The sequence below is a fragment of the Ceratocystis lukuohia genome, assembly GCF_044167205.1.
Source record: "Ceratocystis lukuohia strain C4212 chromosome Unknown Supercontig8_pilon, whole genome shotgun sequence".
NCBI classification, from domain to species: domain Eukaryota; kingdom Fungi; phylum Ascomycota; class Sordariomycetes; order Microascales; family Ceratocystidaceae; genus Ceratocystis; species Ceratocystis lukuohia.
In genome coordinates, this window is record NW_027263527.1 from 708,134 (window position 1) to 728,137 (window position 20,004).

At 48.9% G+C, this 20,004-nt stretch overlaps 4 protein-coding genes across 4 annotated transcripts; all 4 read left to right on the forward strand.

Annotated features, from left to right (window-relative positions):
- Positions 1-1,054: 1,054 nt before the first annotated feature.
- HOO65_080173 (uncharacterized protein) lies at positions 1,055-7,432 on the forward strand (the record flags this gene model as incomplete). Its single annotated transcript, XM_071004111.1, has 2 exons — positions 1,055-3,641; positions 3,753-7,432. 2 exons carry the CDS (start codon positions 1,055-1,057, stop codon positions 7,430-7,432), a joined length of 6,267 nt encoding a protein of 2,088 aa, XP_070856403.1.
- A 3,703-nt stretch (positions 7,433-11,135) lies between these two features.
- On the forward strand, positions 11,136-12,140 carry HOO65_080174 (1-phosphatidylinositol phosphodiesterase; the record flags this gene model as incomplete). Its single annotated transcript, XM_071001493.1, has 1 exon — positions 11,136-12,140. One exon carries the CDS (start codon positions 11,136-11,138, stop codon positions 12,138-12,140), a length of 1,005 nt encoding a protein of 334 aa, XP_070856404.1.
- A 2,027-nt stretch (positions 12,141-14,167) lies between these two features.
- Positions 14,168-15,187, forward strand: HOO65_080175 (1-phosphatidylinositol phosphodiesterase; the record flags this gene model as incomplete). Its single annotated transcript, XM_071001494.1, has 1 exon — positions 14,168-15,187. The coding sequence occupies one exon, from the start codon at positions 14,168-14,170 to the stop codon at positions 15,185-15,187; it is 1,020 nt and encodes a 339-aa protein (XP_070856405.1).
- A 1,866-nt stretch (positions 15,188-17,053) lies between these two features.
- Positions 17,054-18,082, forward strand: HOO65_080176 (1-phosphatidylinositol phosphodiesterase; the record flags this gene model as incomplete). The annotated part of the gene is made up of 1 exon (XM_071001495.1): positions 17,054-18,082. The coding sequence occupies one exon, from the start codon at positions 17,054-17,056 to the stop codon at positions 18,080-18,082; it is 1,029 nt and encodes a 342-aa protein (XP_070856406.1).
- Positions 18,083-20,004: the final 1,922 nt, after the last annotated feature.

Sequence of the window (20,004 nt, forward strand, 5' to 3'; positions counted from 1 at the left end):
TGGTCGGGGAAGACCGGCTATACCAGGGATTCAGTGTTGTGGTGTCTGCGGCAAGCCTGGTCAAAATGCAAGAACATGTCGGGTACCAATTTGGACATCTGGGGGGGGAGGAGTATAGCGAATAATTTAGCTTGATTAAATAACTTGTGTTTTTATTGCGATTTCTATCGTGAATTTACAAAAAAAAGTGCGACGCATGCTTGGGTTGCAGGTTAGTTCTAGTGGTTTGCCGGCTCGATGAACATGCACGTATAATAATGGTGATAATGTTTAACAGTAGATATTAGGAGGACGTACTGGATGTCCTGTGAAGAAGAGGAAGAAGAAATAAGTGATTATTGAAGTTGTTCCGTATCTGTCTAAGTCTAGTCCGAGGAGCGGATCTCAGCCGGCTTATATATCCATCACTACCATGTTCTAGATCAAGCACATGGGCCTTGGAAGAAGACCCTTGATGTCTGATACTAACCCTAACGTTTGGGCGAACTGGATCAGGGTCAGCAATCTTGGTAACCCTAACTTAGGTTACTGTGTAGGTTTTAGGGTTCAGGGTCACATGACAATCAGACCCTGACCCCGCTCTGAGATAGACTTACGAAGCGCCAGCTTCGGAAGTCTGTCACAGAGTTTGCTTCCTTCTTCATCAAGCTTTTAGAATCAGAGAATCGACCTACATTTTAGGATAGCTATTCATACGAGACTCACGTATTTATACGCATCAACGTGAGTGATTATAGCGCTTGTTTACTGTGGTCAATAGTCGCAGGGTTACAACTGCCGTATCATAGACGCAGGCGTAACACCCACAAAAAATCGATTTTTTGTCCTGATTGATTAACTTCATATCAGACAATACTTGATCACTTCATTTTTTTCTTTTTTACCCGAAAAATCACGATAAGAACACAAAAAATTTTATTATTCTTTCTTTGATTTGTTTACGACTCCTTAGTTACAGATCCTTTTACTTCGTTTGCACGACTTACTCGGGTGATTCGTGCTGTCATACAACTACACTGACTTTCCTATTCTCTAAATTAATCCCTCATTCAAAATGAGTAGCGGGGTGCAGACCCGGCGTCAGGCCAACGCGGCAGCGTCCGCCAAGGGCGGCGCTACCCAACCTAGATCGTCGGCCCCCCGAGACATTTCATCTGAAGAGGCGATTGATGACGACGACGGTAACGACGAAGAAGACGCTGGCAATGCGACCACGTTCATCGATGCCAACACCGACGTCGCGCGGGGAGATATGGGAGAGGGGTCGAACTCGATCACACGCGGAGACCTCCAGAAGCTCACTGAGTTGTTGACAACCAACATCCGGTCCGCTATGTCAGCGAACACGAAGGCGGTGGAGGAGAGCAACAGGGCCACTCGCTTGGCCATGAAGGAGACCTCTGACGCCAGCACTTCAGCCATTCAAAATGCTATATCGGCTTCCACGGAGAAAGTGCTGAGATTGAGCACCAGCACAATGAAGCAGTCCAACAAAGAAACTAGCACCCGTTTGGAGCAACTGCTCGAGGCCCAGAAGGAGGCCGCAGAAGCTCACAGGGTCAGCATGGCTGCTTTTACTAAAGCGCAGGACGCAGCGGCAGCAGGACAGGCCGTAATGTCCGAGCACCTCGCGGCCATGCTCGCTGTGCTGACGGCTCAGACTGCTTCGAGAGTCGAGCCTCCGGTGAAATCTGCGTCGGCGACCCAGACGGTCCCTACAGTTGTCTCGCCCTCCGAGACGAATCAACCAGGTGGGTCCACGCCCGACAACGGCGGTGGACATGACGGTGACCCCAGTGGCAACGGAGGCCCTGGCGGTGGCGGCAACCCCGGTGGTGGTGACAACCCCGGTGGTGATGATGGCCCTGGGGGTGGTAGTGGTGACCCCAATGGCAATCCCGGTGGCAACCCTAGTGGTGGTGGGTACCCCAGGAGAAACCCCGGCGGCAGTAGAAGGCCCGGTGGTGGTGGTGGCGGTGGTCCCGGTGGGGGCGGTGGCCCCGGAGGAGACCCCGATGATGGCGGAGATGGCAGCGACGGCCAGCCAGACGCCTTCCACATCAAAGACGAGGATGAGATGGGGGGCACTTTCATTCCTGATCTGAGACGGATGGGAGGTCATCCTGGAGAGTATTTTCACCATGCAGTCGCCGCGGCGGCCCGCTGGAAGTTCCGCCCGTTCACAATTGGCGACAAGATCTACCCCAGGGAGATGACCGTTCGCATGTTCTTCCCTGCGCTGTCGAGGCATAATGAGGTCCCGCCAGACACCTCCTTTGACCGCACGCGTTCAACGGCCGCCAAGATGTCGGGTTTTGAGACGCTTTCTTCCATCAGCGACCCCGATTTGACATGGAAGCTGATGAAGCACCAGAAAACCTGCATCCTCAACTCCATTCCTACGGAGTACTGGGCGTACTACCTAGCGCACTTCTTGGTAAATGACTTCGCCAGGTTGGCCGGCCAGATCCAAACGCAGACGCCATGGCACCTTGCGGTTTGGGGCGTGCTGACGTGTGCAGTCGGACTGCAGCCGTACGTCAACAATAAGGTTGACGCTTGGCATGGCGTCAGCTCGGGCATCCCCAGAGGACGATCGTACGTGGAGCATCTCTGGTACATCGCCAAGCGCGCGAAGGAGAGCACCTTTGCCACGAGAACTCCGACGAGCACCCTGCTAGAGATGGCAGCGGTGGTTGAGAACCTACACTCGTCGGCTTCTAACGATGTTTTCAAGGATGTGAGCAAGTGGAAAGTGGCAGATCTCATGGAGCCTAACGCATTCCCGTCGGCTATAGACAGCCTCATTTCCGAGGTTGCCAGCAACCACGCCAATATTGTGCATCAGGACAAGCTGATGAGAACGCAGGCGCTAAACGATAAGCCTGCTTCTGCCAGCCGATCGATCGTGGATTCCTCACTGTATAGTCTCGCTGGTAATTCAACGGAGACTGAGCAGGATGACGCGAAGGTGATGCTTGCTGCGATGGATGTTGAGGAGGATGAAGAGAACGAGTGCACCTTCGCCGTGGAGGTGATGGCGGTGCAGAAGGAGCAAAGGAACTCTCGGAAGTGCTTCAACTGCAAGCAGACTGGCCATTTCATTGCAACATGCCCTGAGCCCCGCCAATTTGTCATCCGCGATGGCAAGGGCAGAGGCCAGTCCACTGCCGCTGATTGGCGCTCAAGCCACAAGGGCGGCAGAGCCCGCAGTGCCAGCCGCGGTGGTAGCAGCCGTGCTGTTGGCAGCATGAAGCAAGACTTCCGCTCTCGCTCGCCGAGTCGCGTCGGCGACAAGACCGTCAGGTTCAAGTTCCGCCCGCGAACGGACCAAGACAAGCCCCACCCGGCAGTGAAGAAGCAGCTGAGTGTCGGCCGTGATGCGCCCCTGGGACGTGGCGAGTGCGTTGAAATTCACGGCCGCATGTTCAGGTTCCGTGATGACCGCGGCAAGGTCCATCTGCTGACGGACGAGGAGCTCTTGGCCGTGGTTTGCAACGACGGTGTGGGAACCGAGACCGAGGACTACGACGAAGTGGCGGAGGATTTAGAGAGACTTGCTGAGGACCTGCCAGACCAGGGCGAGCATCTCTTGTTCCTTGACGAGAGGGATGACGACGGTGCTGGCCTGGAATGGTTAGGTCAATAGGAGGAGGACGGTGTGTGTGTCGCAAGTGAAAATGAGCGGCCGAGGAGAGAGACCAGCAATGGCCATGTTCTCTTTGGCGGCTGGATACACACACCGAATAAAGACCCCGATAAACCGCTACGGCAAATCGCTGTCCGCATTTTTCCAGACAGCGGTGCGACGCCATGCACGATATCGGAGTCATGTGCAAGGAGGAGTGGAGCGACACTTCACCCCGTTGAGAAACCCCACCGGTTCAAAGGCTTCGACAAACACAAGGGCCCAATGGTCACGCACGATGCGACCTTTGACCTGGCCCTAGTTTTCAAAGACAAATCCAAGTCGTTGCCAAGAACCCTCACAGCAGCTGTGATCCCAGACGGCGCGATGCCGGGCGACGTGACCTTGGGATTGTCCCTACACTGGAAATGGGAAATTCAGTACTGTGAGAGCCACGAGGTGAAGTTAGGGGGTCCATTCATGAAGGAGAGAGGAGAGAAGGAGCTGTCGCTGATGAAGCTCAAGAAGCTGGGTCGCAGTGTGGCGACAGCTGACGACGATGAGCCGAGTGTCAATGTGGTTGAACCAGAAGAAGTAGCCATGTTCAGAAGGGGGTTCCCCGAGCTTTTTACCCCAACCGGCTGCAAGGTCGCACGAGTGAGAAACACGGCCCATCGGATTCTCACAGGCCGAGCACGACCAATCAAGGCAAGGGCGAGTCGCTACAGCCCTTTGCAGCGGTTGGCCATCAGGGTGTTCATCATCCGGGCTTTGGAGGAGGGGATCATCCGCTCGAGTAAGTCCCCATGGGCATCGAGAGCAATTGCAGTCCCCAAAGGCGGCAAGTCCCTGCCGGTCCTGACAGCAGAGCAACTTGCGAATGTCGACAAGATGACAAAAATGCCGGAAGGTATGAATGTCAGAATTTGCATCGACTATCGCGCGCTCAACAATGTCACCATCAAGGACTCGCATCCGCTGCCAAACATGGACGATGCTCTGAACAAGGCTGCCCAGCACAAGATCTTCTGTGTGATCGACCTGAAGGAGGGATTTTACCAGATTGCAATGTCAGAAGAGGACATGGAAAAGACGGCGTTTTTGACACCTTTTGGACTTTACGAGTTCATGGTCATGCCCTTTGGATTGACCAACGCCCCCGCCACTTTCCAACGGATAATTGACGAGCTCATGTCCGAGCACCAAGCTTACACGTGCGGCCTCATTGACGACATTTGCATTATGGCAGACACTCGGGAAGAGTTGGAGGAGAGGACTCGAGCGGTGCTCAAGACGCTGGCAGACGCCAATTTGGTCCTCAATGTTGACAAGTGTGTGTGGTTCGCCGAGGAGGTCAAGCTGTTGGGTCGTATCATCTCGCACAACAGCATCCGTCCGGACCCTGAGAAGGTCCGTGCCATCTCGGAGTACCCAGTTCCCCGGACCATTTCCCAGGTCCGCGGCTTCTTGTCTGCAATTGGTTACCATCGTTCTGCCATGCCCCGTTTTGCCGATGCAGCAGCGGGATTAGTGAAATATCTGACTGGTTCGCCGCCGAAGGGCACCAAGTTGGATCTTGACACCGAAGCACTCGAGTCGTTCGAAAAGTTGAAACAGGCACTGATCGATGTGACGTTTCTGTACCCTTTTCGGTGGACTTTGCCAGCGGTGGTGCAGGTGGACGCTTCTGGCGATCATGCCGGTGGTGCACTGTATCAGCCGAAGAATGCGCTTTCAGCAGAAGGTCAGTCGTTGCTCAAGGATCTTGTTCCAGTCGCCTTCATGAGTCACCCATTCAACAACACGCAGAAGAGATACTCGTCGCAAGAACGGGAAGCTCTCGCGTTGACTCTGGCGCTGAACAAGTGGCGCTCGTGGATTGAAGGAATGCCCATCACGGTGATAACAGATCACCAGTCTCTGTCGTCGCTCCGCTCGCAAAAGGAGCCCACCAACCGCATGAGACGATTCCTGGATACCATTGAGCACTTCGACCCTGTTATTGTTTGGAAGCCTGGCAAGTCCAATGTGGTGGCTGACTGGTTGTCTCGCCCGCCGAATACAGACGGCGAGGACCTGTATACCATCACGGTGTATGCTGCGGGTGATTCGGCAGACAACCCGATCAATCTGGATGAGGAGCCAGTGGTCATTGACCTGTCGAGAGACGAGGAGGGGGCAGATGAGCTCACGGGACGGTTCACTGAGCAGATGAACAGACCTTTTGATCCTGCGCTTATGAACCCGCCACCCGAGCCCATGGCCCAAGTCCCCGAGGAAACCCGCAAAGGTGAGCAGCCGCAACAACCTGCACAGGCGATGCTACAGCCTGCCATGCGGCCGCCACCCGACCCGTTAATTGTCCCGCAGCCTTTGCCGATCTCGGGCAATGCCAACCGGCAAGGCAACGCGAGCTACACTGGGGTGCTTCCCGTTCCCAAACAGCCGCATCTGCCACTGCCAGACGAGATGCCGGTGGTCAGCCATGAGGTGAAGAACCTCACTGACTCAGACCTGCAAGTCGTCATGGACATTGTCTCGGGTCGCGCACAGGCGCCTGAGGGTGTCGACCCTGCTGTGCTACACCGCAACTTCTCGGTGTCCAAGGGCAGTCTGTACATTCACACGGACCGTTCGATTGTGCCAGTCCTCAACAAGGACAAAGCCACTGCTCGCTTGATCAGATACCACGAGGATCGCGGGCATTGCTCGGCCGGCGCATTGGAGCGCTATGTGGCCGGCAACTTTTGGCACCCTGAGATGAAATTGCTCATCCAGACGGTTCGCCAGAGCTGCAAACACTGTCAGCTGTTCAAGAAGCCCCCGGACATTGCCAAGGAGTTGGCGTATGTACCATCAGCAGACCCCTTCGCAAGATGGGGAATTGACTTCATCGGACCACTCCATGATGGGACTCACATCTGCTTTGCGATCGACTATTGCACAAGCTGGGCCGTCATGGGTGCCCCGTCCGAAACAGAGAATGCCTCCGCAGCAGCAGCGGTGATGTCGCTGATCTTCCACACTTTTGGAAGACCTGCCGAGATCATCGCCGACTCTGGTAAGGCATTTCTGAGCAAGGAGTTCCGAGACTTGCTCACAGCGTGGAGGACCGCTCTGCGGCCCACGGCCCCGTACAACCCACGGACAAATGGCAAGATTGAGCGGTTCAACCGAACCATCAAGGAGATTGGCTACGGGATCTTGCGCAAGAACCCAAATGCCACTTCCTTTTTGGTGTATTCACATGCACTTGCGATCTACGCTCAGCGCCCATTGGAACATGGATACACCCCATTTTACCTGGCCTTCGGCACTCAGCATGCCGCCAGTGATTCCCGGGTGCAATATGTCCGTGAGATGTCTGTCGAGGAGGAGAATGAGGCTGCTCTTGAACGTGTCGCAGCAATGGAAAAGCTCAACGGAGACCGTAGCAAGCTTCAATCATTGCAGCATGCCAAGCGCATGGCACGAGCAGCCACGCAAGCGAAGAAGGCGTTTTACCGGACTTTCAAGCCTGGTGACTGGGTTTTGCGACAGAGACAGCGGAAACATAAGCATGAGCCGTTCTACGATGGCCCGTTTTTGGTAGTGAAGCTGTTGAAGAGCAACCTGGTCGAGTTGAGGACACCTGCCGGAAGAAAGGTGGACAACATGACTCACATGGAAAACCTCTTCCCTGCGTACACTCTCGACGGTGACCCAGTGAATTCTCTCTGGCACGCGAGCAACAGACTCTTGCAGAAGGAGCGCGAGGCCCTTGAGAAAAACGCCACACCCTTTGGTCTGCCCGTCAGCGACTAGCGCGGATCGTGCATCTGCCGCCCGCGCTTTCCAGCATTTGGACGACCTCATGTGAGCCGCTTCAGTGAGTTCACGTGTTGACTTTACTTCGGGGGATCTGGCAAGGAGAATTCATTGGTCAATTTTGTTTGGAGGTTTGTTTTGTTTTTTTCTTTTCTTCATCACGGATCTCTATTAGTGGTTATTCTTTTTGGTTTTTGCTCGATTTTTTTGTTTTCTTGGTTATCAGTTCTGTTTACTTTGTGTACACAAGTTTAGTAGTTTTATGATAGCTTTTGAGCCTGAGGGTTCAGGCTGGAGGGGGAAGGGGGCATGTAGGTTTTAGGGTTCAGGGTCACATGACAATCAGACCCTGACCCCGCTCTGAGATAGACTTACGAAGCGCCAGCTTCGGAAGTCTGTCACAGAGTTTGCTTCCTTCTTCATCAAGCTTTTAGAATCAGAGAATCGACCTACATTTTAGGATAGCTATTCATACGAGACTCACGTATTTATACGCATCAACGTGAGTGATTATAGCGCTTGTTTACTGTGGTCAATAGTCGCAGGGTTACAACTGCCGTATCATAGACGCAGGCGTAACACCCACAACTGACAAGATTGCATTGCTGCCATGAATACACCAAACGTTCAAACAGTTGCACGTGCAAAATTACGTGTTTTCCGCAAGGTATTGACAGATCAGACTACCTGTATTTTTGCGCTATCCCTTCTAGTGAGCATGTAATGAGGCACAGTCTTGAGTCGCTAGGTGGTTAGACTCAATCCATGCGGGTCAAACCCTCTAAACTTTGGAGTCTCGCTTGCCATGACATACCTCCTATTCATGGCTCGCTTTTAACCCTTGTATTGGCCACTAGCTATGGAAGATGCAGGTACCAGCTCCAAGTCAAGGATCATCTAGCTTTGGATCGTGATGTTTCCCTCTTCCGGAAGCAGTCATGGAAATTCATGTTGCAACTCTAACTTAACGACTACTTGGTGTAGCAGATAGTGGACTAACACTAATACAGGAAAGCGATAAAGATGGCTCTAAATAGGGACGTTTAAAATTCCAACTATATAATCTAGTGCTTGTCGAGATACAAGAGGCCCAGCCATCTGCTGTGAGAAGTTAATTGCGTTGGTGGATGGAGGGCTGGGATCTGAATGTCCTCTCACATCGTGTGCCACGTATCAACATCGCATTTGCTGGATGTTATCCCGAGAGGAGTCGGAATCTCCACAACGACATCTGCAGCTTATGGACATGAAGGACTTTGTGTACTAGCTACTCTGATAGATAACACTGTGCCACCATATATAGCGGGTGTCCGCCTCTAGTTACTTTATGTAGGAGGAGAATCTCCAGTGCACATGCAGAGCTAAAAATCTTGAGATGGAATGCATTGAAAATATCGAAGTGCAATGTCACCACAGCCATTGCCGAGAAGACATGGATGGGACAAATATTGTTACCTGTCATTGCAGTGACTCGATACTATAGAGCACGAGACGCGTGGCTGGAAATAAAATCGCGGATTCGGCGTATAATACAGCAATACCTAGGTCAAGGTCACATATTCGTGCTGCATCTTCATACACTCATTCTAGTCGGACATGAGCCTTTCTGTGGATGCTTGGACTGGACTTAAGCTTGCGAATCTAGGTGTGGCTATTAGGCCGTGATGACAAAAAAGCAAACAAAATCATACGAATCAAACATTGCCAACTTACCGGGATAACGTTCCATCTACACCTTCGTGAGTATCACCTAGAGCCTGCATGACTCGTGTGCCTGCTTTGACCGACACGAAGATATCTGCTTACTCTGGGTAAATCAAGTCCTAGAAAAGCTCGGCAAGATGTCAAGACTTGCTTGAGCGAGCCTTAGCTGAGCGGATGAATAGTTGTCTCTCAGCTAACTGGCCTATCTGATTCAATTGCCATCGCTCATTTCTAGATCAAGCAGGAAGATTAGACGCGCGGCTGGAAAAGAAAACGCCCATGATGCGTCAACGGGTTTACCCTATTCCTGCTAGAACAGACGTTTTAGCGACCCTGGACGTGGAAAACCTGTCAACAGATCGCTAGTATCTCATTTTTCCAGCCTAGCACTCTATTAAAAACCTTGGTAAATATAACTTGGACCAATAGTGCTGGGAATGTGATTTTCACATATAGTGCCTGCATGGTTCATGTGTCTGTTAATCCCGAGCATTGGTTGCTGGCTTACCGTTTTATCTCCAGTATGTGCTTTATCGTAGTTAAAGTACAAAAGAACAATAAAAAAAAAAGAAAAAAAAAACCACAACCAACAGGCAGCAGGCGACAGGCAACACGCAAAACGAATAGGGCGTAGAACAAATACAAAAGAGAAGCAGCAAAGAAGAAGAATTGTAGCTCAGCACTCCCAGTTCCGAGGAAACAAACCTCTCGCCGTGCCGTCCCTTTTTATGTGCCAATGCGGAACACCCTCCGCTTAGGGTCGAGTTTCTCTGCCTGATATCTGTAACTCCTGTCTCCTGTGAGGAGTTTTCGTGTAAATCTCTTGGGCAGTTTCTCCTCATTGCCTCGGCACTCCCACGAGTGGCTGTAGGTCTTAAGCTGGTCACAACCTTCGACTGGGCACCATATTCCCATAGGACCGGAATAACATAAAAAACAACCGGCAACATCCGAATCATGAGAGAACCCCTGTAGCGAGACAAAGTCTCCAACGCAACGGTACCATGCTACGTGATTAGCACACATATCACAACTTACATTCAGCCCTAGACAATTCTGTCAAGTATAAATAGTCACCGGCAAAGCCATCACAGCCTCGCACAAGATTACTACTTGCCTGGGACAGCATTTCATAGATGTTGTGGAAAGGCATCTAGGAGGTCCATGACACAACATATGCAACGCATTAAGAATTTAGTCCTTAAAATACTCATCAGCACACTTTTTCTTAAAACGAAAGTACATTACCAAGACCTAAAGGGCTCGAAGCGGCATTTCCAGATACAGTGTTCGTATACCTCGCGTCTCTGTTTTCCCTTGATGGCAGCTTTCCAGCTCGTCTGGTAAAACATTTCGATCTCTCTTTTCTCACAACTCTGAAAACAATGCATGTTAATGCGACGCGCATGAAGAGTCAAAATTTAGCGTATTTATGAAGAAGAACAAACGCCAGAAAGTATATGGGACGCAAAGCCAGGATCGGGGTTTCCTCCATAAGAGACCGTGCGTGAAGATGGCCATAGTGCGGCTGGCACTGCATCTTAACGCCGCCGTTACTTGCTCTTGTCTTAACTCCGTTGACAAGGCGACTAAAGCTAGAAATCTCAGATCAGCCCTGAAGAGAAATAGACGCACTCTCTAATGTCCGTATGTGTAGGTTTTAGAGTTCTCAAGCTATTTCAATGTGAAGTCCTTCACCATCTCCACGCACAAGAAGATAAGCAAGGTGTGAGGGCTTGCTTGAGCTGGTCCTAGCGTAGGAAATGGTCAGTTCTCTGTTGGATCACCAGGTTATCGTAATAGCCATTGCTAGCGTTTAGATCTCAGCAAGGCGACACTTCTTATGGCCAGTCAAGATATAAGTACTAACTTAACATCATGCTCACTCACCAAGCTTCCACATGCTTTCTCTCATCCACCAACAAACGCACGGTGACTTGTGTGTTCCTGTTTTCTTCTCCTTCAACTACTGCTGGTCTGTCTGCCTGTCGCCAATATGCGCTTTTCTCTCTTGGTGGCACTGGCTTGTCTAGCCGTCAGTCACGCCGCTGAGTACCAGGGTATTCGCGATGTTTGGTCTTTTGATGTCGGCCATGGCAGAGACTCTGACTGGATGGATAGAATCGCTGACGACACCCCTCTGTCGAGTTTGTCGATCCCTGGCACTCATAATTCTATGACGTACTACCTCCACAAGAGTTGGACCCATACCCAAAATGTACTTCTGAGTGAACAACTTAGAGGTGGAATCAGATATATCGACATTACCTGCAAATATAAAGATGGCGATATCCAAGTGTACCATGGACATTCTGACACTGTTCTCAATCTTGGGTATGTCCTGAAGACGATGTTTGCATTCCTGGATGCACACCCTCGCGAAACGATCCTTCTGCGCATCCAAAGAGGCGACCATTCCAAAGACTTCATGGAACGCTTCGATAAATATTTCGTCCCTGGTTCCGAGCTTGGCAACCGCGCTGACGAGCGTGTCTACTCCAAGGATGGTGGGATTACTGCGGCACCTATTCTCGGTGAGCTTCGCGGCAAGGTGTTCATCCTGCAGGACTTCAAGACTGAACGCCCCGGCCGCTACGGGCTTCCCTGGAACTCAAATACTGTGGATAACTATAACCACAAAGTTTCTGCCGGCAGGTTGTTCATAAACTCGAAATGGAAAGGCGTCAAATCCCACCTCAGCAAGGCTCCCTCTCCTGACTCCAATAGGCTGCGCATCACGCACACTACCGCCAGTGTCGGCGTCAGCCCCATCAACATTGCTGCTAAGAATAACCCTGATGTTGGAATGAATGGGCTTCTTGGTCAATACCTTCAAAACCGTGATAACGTGTGTTTTGGTATTATTGCCATGGACTTCCCTGGCAGGCATCTTGTCGACAACATCATAAGTCTCAACAACAAGCGTCGGGTTTCCAAGCGCACTAGTCTGGTTTCTGATAGTACTGATACGGTTCCTGTTGAAGCTGGCAACCATGCTTAAAACCTCCTACGGTGTGAGCAGTTAGCTTGGCAGTTGATCATACGAGTCACTTTTAAAATAAATTTACTTCTTTACCCGTTGGCGGAAAACATGCAGTGGAGGCCAAGCTATATTAACAACAGTTTGTATCTTTTGTATCTCTTGTAGACACCTTTCTGACACCATCACCTGCCCATGTACACTAGCGTACACAAACAGGCAAGTCACTTTGCTTTTAAATGTTGGCAGCCTTCGCAAGCTGATGGTATCGCCTGTTGCATGGCGATGTTTGCTAGTGATTTAGTATCTGCGTTGGCCGATAAACATAATAATCCTCGTATAGTCATTACAGTGGCAATGCTTCATTTCACCCACGTTGCATGTGTCATAGCTTGGCCTATTTTGCTTGTGATGTGACCTGCGGCGCCAATCAGTTAGCTAATAGCATTGCTTGATCATGCGACTGCATCCCAGCGTTTATGAGTACTTGATCACTCAGGAAACAAGTACTTGAGCCCAATTCAAAGTAGATGGTGTCCTAATGCATTCAGAAGAATTTACCTCCAGTAGCTTGCTGACTTTTTGCAGATATAGATAAGACGACAACAACTTGTGATTGCCACATGTACATAAATCTAGAGAACTATACACTCAGCAAGTTGTATGCCTTGTCCAAGGGGATTGACAGCTGAGGGAATCCTGTTACCGGCAGTAGAGGTGAGTCAAAACAGTAGCATACTAGACGCGCGGCTGGATATGATGAATACGTGTGTCAGGGGTAAACGCGCCTGCGTCTAGCACAGGATCGGAATCCTGCTGCATCTTTCTACACCAACACTAACTGGACAGGTGCTTTTGCTCCAACACGTGTAGCTTGGCTTTAACCTTGCCTTCCTGTTGACTAGCACAAGGTGATCAAAAGTGAATGTAAACCTTCGAATCATAGCAAAACTTGGCCCGAGGTTGCTAATGGCGGAGCATTGCAGCTTATAAATATAGAGATTTTAGCTCTATTTGGGGTAACACTAGGTATATTTCCATCCCGTGATGTATGTGGGCAAATTTAGAAATTAGTCCTCAACACACTTGTCAGCATATTTTTACTTACCACAATCATAAACGTAACCGAGACCTGAATGGCCCGAGACGCCATTTTCATATGTAGCGCTTGTTTGACCCGTGTCTCTGTTTTCGCCAGACCGCAGCATTCTGCTTCGTCGGGATAAACCCAAAGATCTTGATTCTCTTGCCGCAATATTTCATACACCCAAAGAACACCTGACAGCACACAGCGACAGAGAGCCAGCGAAGGAAGTCTTGCATGTACCCGTCTCTCCTCCATTCAACAAGAGACAGGCGGCAACAACTGTAGAACAATGGACCATCATACTTTCGGTGACATGAATGAAGCCCCAAAATATCGCGTATTTACGGAGCAAAAGGAAATAACAGCTGGTATGTGAGGTAAAGGAGCTAGGATAAGAGTTTACCTGATGAAAAGCCAATGCGCCAGAATGGCTATAGACATTACGCAATAGTTAAGTCATGCATGCGCTTAAAACTGAGATTATCGCCGTTAATCGCGCTGGCTCTGACTCGGCTGGTAACGTGACTAACGCTTACTAGATAGAAGGCTTAGGAATGTCCAAGATGGACCAGAGGCATTGAAATACTAGAATCTCTAGGCTTTAGTGTCCCCTAGCTATTGCAACCTTAAGTCCTTCTCCATCTTCGCTTCAAAGAAATCAATCAAGGGATAAAAACTTGGTTGAGCTGGTCTTAGCTTAGCGGACAAAAGGTTTTCTCTCTCAGATCATGAAGCTATTATCGTGGCCATCGCAGATCTTCGGATTTGAGCAGGCCGAGACTCCTAAAGTCCGGTCGAGGCCTTGGTATTAATGTGACGCCGCGCCCACTCTTCAGGGGTCAATATGATTTCCTTGTCCACCAACCCGCTGTCACAGATACTTTCTCGTCCTCCGCGTTTTTGACTATTGCCGATCCATGTGCCTGTCCGGTACAAGTTTGTGATTGGTTCCGTTGCCAACATGCTGTTTTCTTTCTTCGCCATACTGGCTTGTCTGGCCGCCAGTCATGCTTCAAAGTACGAAGATATATATGATATGTGGTCATTCGATGTCGGTGCTGGTAGAGGAGCAGATTGGATGAGCACTATTGCTGATGACACCGCTCTGTCGAGCTTGTCCATCCCTGGCACTCACAATTCTATGACATACCACATCGATGACAGTTTGCTGCACACGCAAAATGTATATCTGGCGGATCAACTTACTGGGGGCATTAGGTACATCGACATTACCTGCAAATATCAATATTCCAAGATTCTTGTATACCACGGACGCTCTAACACTGGCTACGATCTCTTGTTTGTCTTGGATGTAATGTTTGACTTCCTGCAAGCACACCCTCGCGAAACCATCATTCTCCGCATCCAAAGGGGCGGCATACTTGAAGATTCCGAAACCTTCTTCCAACACTTCGATAAATATATTGGCCCTGGCTCCAGTTTCAATCCCCGGGCCGCCCAGCGTATTTACACTGCCAGCAGCACCGACATCACTAGGATACCTACTCTTGGTGAACTTCGCGGCAAGGTGTTCATCCTGCAGGACTTCAAGACTGAACGCCCCGGCCGCTACGGGCTTCCCTGGAACTCAAATACTGTGGATAACTATAACCACAAAGTTTCTCTCGGCGGGCTTTTTATAAAGTCGAAATGGAAAGGCGTCAAATCCCACCTCAGAAAGGCTCCCTCTCCAGACTCCAATAAGCTGCGCATCACGCACACTACCGCCAGTGTCGGCGTAAGCCCCATTAACATTGCTGCTAGGAAAAGCCCTGGTGTTGGAATGAATGCGTTCCTGGGTAAATATCTGTTGGGAAGTCAAGTGGACTGTTTTGGTATTGTTGTAATGGACTTTCCCGGGCGGTTTCTCGTCGAGAAGATCCTCGAACTTAACGACAGATATCGGACTTCTGAGTCCGCGAATTTGCCTTCTGATAACACTGAGGATGTCACTGTCGAAGCTGGTAGCCGTAGCGCTTAAGAGCCGCTGTAGATAAGCTGCCTTGAGCTCTAAGACAGATATTTTGCCAATCTATGGTGTCCGCTTAGACATAGAATGTATTATCTTTGGCACCTTAAAACAGTCGCTATCATCTCATACATGGAGTACCAATGGAGGATAAGATGCGAGGTGCTAGCTTAACAGTGGGCCATGCCAGCTGCTCTGAACAAGATTCACTCATTTAGTTGGCGAAAAACATGCATCAGATTGGCGGACTGAGATGTATGTACGGTGATTTGAGTCTTCTATGTGGACTATCCACACACGGCCATCTGCCCATGTATACATATATATATGCACTCGCGTAGGCGAAAGAACACGCCAGTGCTTTCATTCCAAATAAACAATACTGGACCTTTAGAGCTTTTTAATGCTTATGCTGTGACACTTGCCTCAATCTACTCAACAATGCCATCAACACAGTTCTCATAGACGGAGACTTCAATGAGCATAGAAGTCATAACAGTACGACTTCCAGTTGCCGCATTGAATGGTGCCCGATTTATCATAGATTAGCCTATGTCGTATGTCATGTGGCTTGCTACACTAGTTAATGCTCTTTTCTTGGTAATCCAACTTCACCCAGACATTTGTGAGTATTCAACAACTCACGAAAAGTGTTCACACTAAAGCTGCCCTAGCGTATTCAAAATAATTGCTTAGTTTCACTGGCTTGCCATCTCTATGCACGTGAGGAAAAGAGAATATCATTTCACTAGTATCATAAATACACAGAAAATGCATGCAGCCAAGGAAACAAGCAAAACCCTATATCCTCCCTTCAACATCTTCCTAGATATAAAGTTTGGTATTCCTGGATTATTCCTCCTGGTCGTACTAGGTGCACATAATTGCAGAACAGGACTAGGCAGGCGTAAGTGTAAACCCATGTATATCAGACATAAAGAGCCTTTTCCAAAGGCATCTTTTTGGCCAAGACACTGTAGTGATGGATCTATAAATCGGTTGAGATCGGCTCTTCCATCAAGGCTTAGATACACTTGAGCTTGAACTTGAATATATTTAACAAAGATATACGGATTAGATACATCGCAACAATCACATATTTCTTCTTCTTTTTATTCTAAGGAAGTTCAATACATCCTTCTCGTTGGTACTGTTAAGTTCTATCATTGTGCACAACTATGCTAGAGCATCTTACATCAGGATTTACCCAGTGTTAATCCGATTGAAGGCGGATTCTCTACAAGATATTGTTGCGTGGCACACCATACAGGTCAAGTGGCGTCCCATACATGCCCTACTTCTTCGAAACCAAGACCCATACCTCTTGTGGCTGAACTGCCATGAAAGGGTTGACATCCTGCCCTCAATCCGCATGAGCAAGGAAGTCCAAGTGACTCAAGACCACGGGGCATTAGACGAGCGGCTGGAAGAAAACACGGATCCGGTCGTTTAAAAAACTTATCCATCTAGTGCTGGATTGTATTGCTGCCGTACCTTTGTGTGCTAAGCTCACGGGATATGAGCCTCTTCGGCGACCTAGGCATTCGAGCCTAGGTGTTGTTATTGCCCCGAATGATAGGGAGTGAAAACAAAAGATTACAACTTTCTAGGGTGGCATTCCATTCATCACTTCATGCGCACTGATAAGGGCTGCAGTGCTCGGAACAGCTTTTCCACATAGTCCGTGTGTCTATTTTCCCTAGTCAATCCTGGGCGCAAGTCCGCCCAAGATATCGGTACTAGTACAGCATCATGTCCACTATTTCACATTCTGCATTGCCAACCCGCTGTCAATTGTTGTTTTTCATCTTTGACCCTTCCAAGTCTTACCGATAAACGTGTCTGCCCAATCTCTTCATATAGTTGGCCCCTTTGGTCATGATTCGCGTTTCTCCGCTCGCGACACTAGCCTGCCTAGCCATCAGTCATGCTTCACAATTCAAAGGTATTTTTGATGTCTGGTCTTTCGATGTCGGTGTTGGTAATTATGCTGACTGGATGGATACCATTGCTGATAACACCCCTCTGACAAGTTTGTCAATCCCTGGCACTCACCATTCTATGACATACGACTGCGAAAATAGCCTGATGCAGACCCAAAACGAACCTTTGGTTAGGCAACTTGATGGCGGGATTAGGTACATCGACATTACCTGCAGATATTGGAAACAGGACATCATAGTATCCTGTGGATGTTCTAAGGCGTTTTACTTTTTTGATATCATATTGAGGATGCTTTTTGACTTCCTGGATGCACACCCTCGCGAAGCCATCATTCTCCGCATCCGGACGAGCGGCTTATTTTATGATTCCAAAATCTTCTTCGACTCTTTTGACAAAAGGTTTTCCCCTGGTTCCACCATTGGTGACCGTGCCGCCAAGTACATCTACGGCATCCACGCCGGTGGCATTACTGCGGTACCTAGTCTTGGTCAGATTCGTGGCAAAGTTTTCATACTGCAGGACTTCAAGACTCCTACCCCCGGTCGTTACGGCCTCCCCTGGAACTCAGATACTGTGTCTAGCTATAACAGCAAGTTCTTTCCCAGCACCCTGTTTATAGAGTCAGAATGGGCTCCTATCAAATCCCATCTGAGTGAGGAACCCTCTCCAAACTCCAACAAGTTGCGCATCACCCATACAACCACAAGTATCGGCATCAGCCGCCTCAATGTTGCTGCTACGAATCATCCTAGAGTTGGAATGAATAGGTTTCTTGGTAGATACCTCTGGCAACCTGACGCCAAATATTTTGGTATCATTGCAATGGACTTTCCTGGTGACTATCTTGTCCGGACCATCTTGAAACTTAACGACAGGTATCGAGTTTCTAAATACGGCACGTTTCCTTTCGGTAGCACTGGTACCCCTAGTTATGACATTTATTTTGAAAAAAACGAGCTATGAGAAGTTAGAGTGTCGGTAGATTATACTAGCGGCCGCTCAAGTCGATTCATCACGATACTTGCTGACGCATCACACATTGGATCAGTAAATGTAATATATATATCCAAGGTACTTTGGGTTTCTGTAAATAACTTTCACACGCCATTGTCTGCCTATGTATAACCTACCATGAATATAAAAATCAAAACGCTCGCAGATGAAGATTCCAGCAACAGTAAGAGAGAGCCCCCTTCATGTTGCTTCCATGAATCAATCTAGAGTTAGAATACATAATTTTCTTGGTCAGTACCTCCAGCAACCTGATGCCAGATGTTTTGTTTTTATTGTGATGGACGGTCTTGGCGACTGTCTTGTCCGGAGTATCTTGAAAACCCAACGACAAGTATCGGGTTCCCAAACCCGGAAGTCTTCCCTTCGATAGCGCTGATAGAAACCTTTCCGAAGATGGTGACTATGAAACCTAAAAGTCGCCGTACCTCGACAGGAGCCGGTGCAACCAAACTCCTGCTTGTTTCAAGATACATTCGGCCAGCCCCAGGTTTCTATGTGGAAGTCGAAAGGAATCAAATGATATCCACGTACTCAAAACATTGATTATAAGAACAACAAGCTATCAATATTGTCCTTTCAACAGGTCATGCTCGCTACTGTCAAATTCGATTTTCTAATTCATTTGCTACCACAGCACATGTTGGATCCGTACATGACAGGTGTATCCACAGTAGTTTGTGTCTCCTGTGAGTATTGTTCAAACTTCATTATCTGTCCATGTATACACGTTCAGTTGATTGATGGATAATCCCATTCGTTTTTACTTAAACCAGCAAAAGCACTTTCAGAGTCCATTTCTCTTAGCTTTGTCGAAAGCTATATCACTGTGCACAACCGTGATAGACTATTTTATACCAGGGCTTACCCAGTGTTAATCCAAGGGTTAGGGTTAGTTTCAGACGTTAATGCCCGTGTACTTGGTCTAGACATGGCAGTGATGTTTATATAAACCGGGTGAGATCAGCTATTCCGGCAAGACGTAGATAGACACAGAACAACTTCAAAAATCGCTTATTCCTTCTTCTCATCTTTACAGGGCATTCAGTATGACCTCCTAATAGATACTGTTACTAATTCATCTCCTTCATCCCCTGAGTGCTTCGCCTCTGAGATATTATGTGTTCTTGCCTACACGTTTACGAGTCATGTTCTGACAGCTTCTAAGATTTCAGATATCAAGTCTGTTTACACAATCACATCATATGAAGAAGTACATCCTGTCGTGACTGACAGATGTGAATGTCCCTGCGTAATACACAAGTCTAAATTTTGCTGTCGTATATAGATCCTGCATCAGTCACTTATAGCCGGAGTTCATTGGCAGTTATTGCGCATAGGAGTAAAATCATCGCGTGTCCTAGAAATCTTGCCGTGGAAAATCACTGTGGTCCTTGCTGTAATGACATGGATGAGACAGATGCTTCCACTGGATTTGTTGGAACTCTCGGTCAAGTAGAAGGGACTCAAGACCACGGGGGCATTGGACGAGCGGCTGGAAAAGGAAACACGGATCCGGCCCGTGTAAAACGCTTCTACATCTAGTGCTGTTTTGTATTCCCGCTGTACCTTTGTACGCTAACACTAACGGGATATGAGCCTCTTCGGCGACCGCTGGCCTCAACCCAGGCTTGCGAGCCTAGGTGTTGTTATTCGCCTGAATGATAGGGAACGCGAACCAAAGATTACAAATACCCAACATCGCATTTCCTTAAAACCCTTCATGCACCAACAAGAGTTGCAGTGCTCGGAACAGCTTTTGGACATAAAGCGCTAGTATGGCCCGTGTGTCTATTTTCCTTGGTTAAATCCAGTCGTAAGAAACCTGGCAACACGTTAATACTTCCCTGAGCTGGCCCTAGCTCAGCGGATGG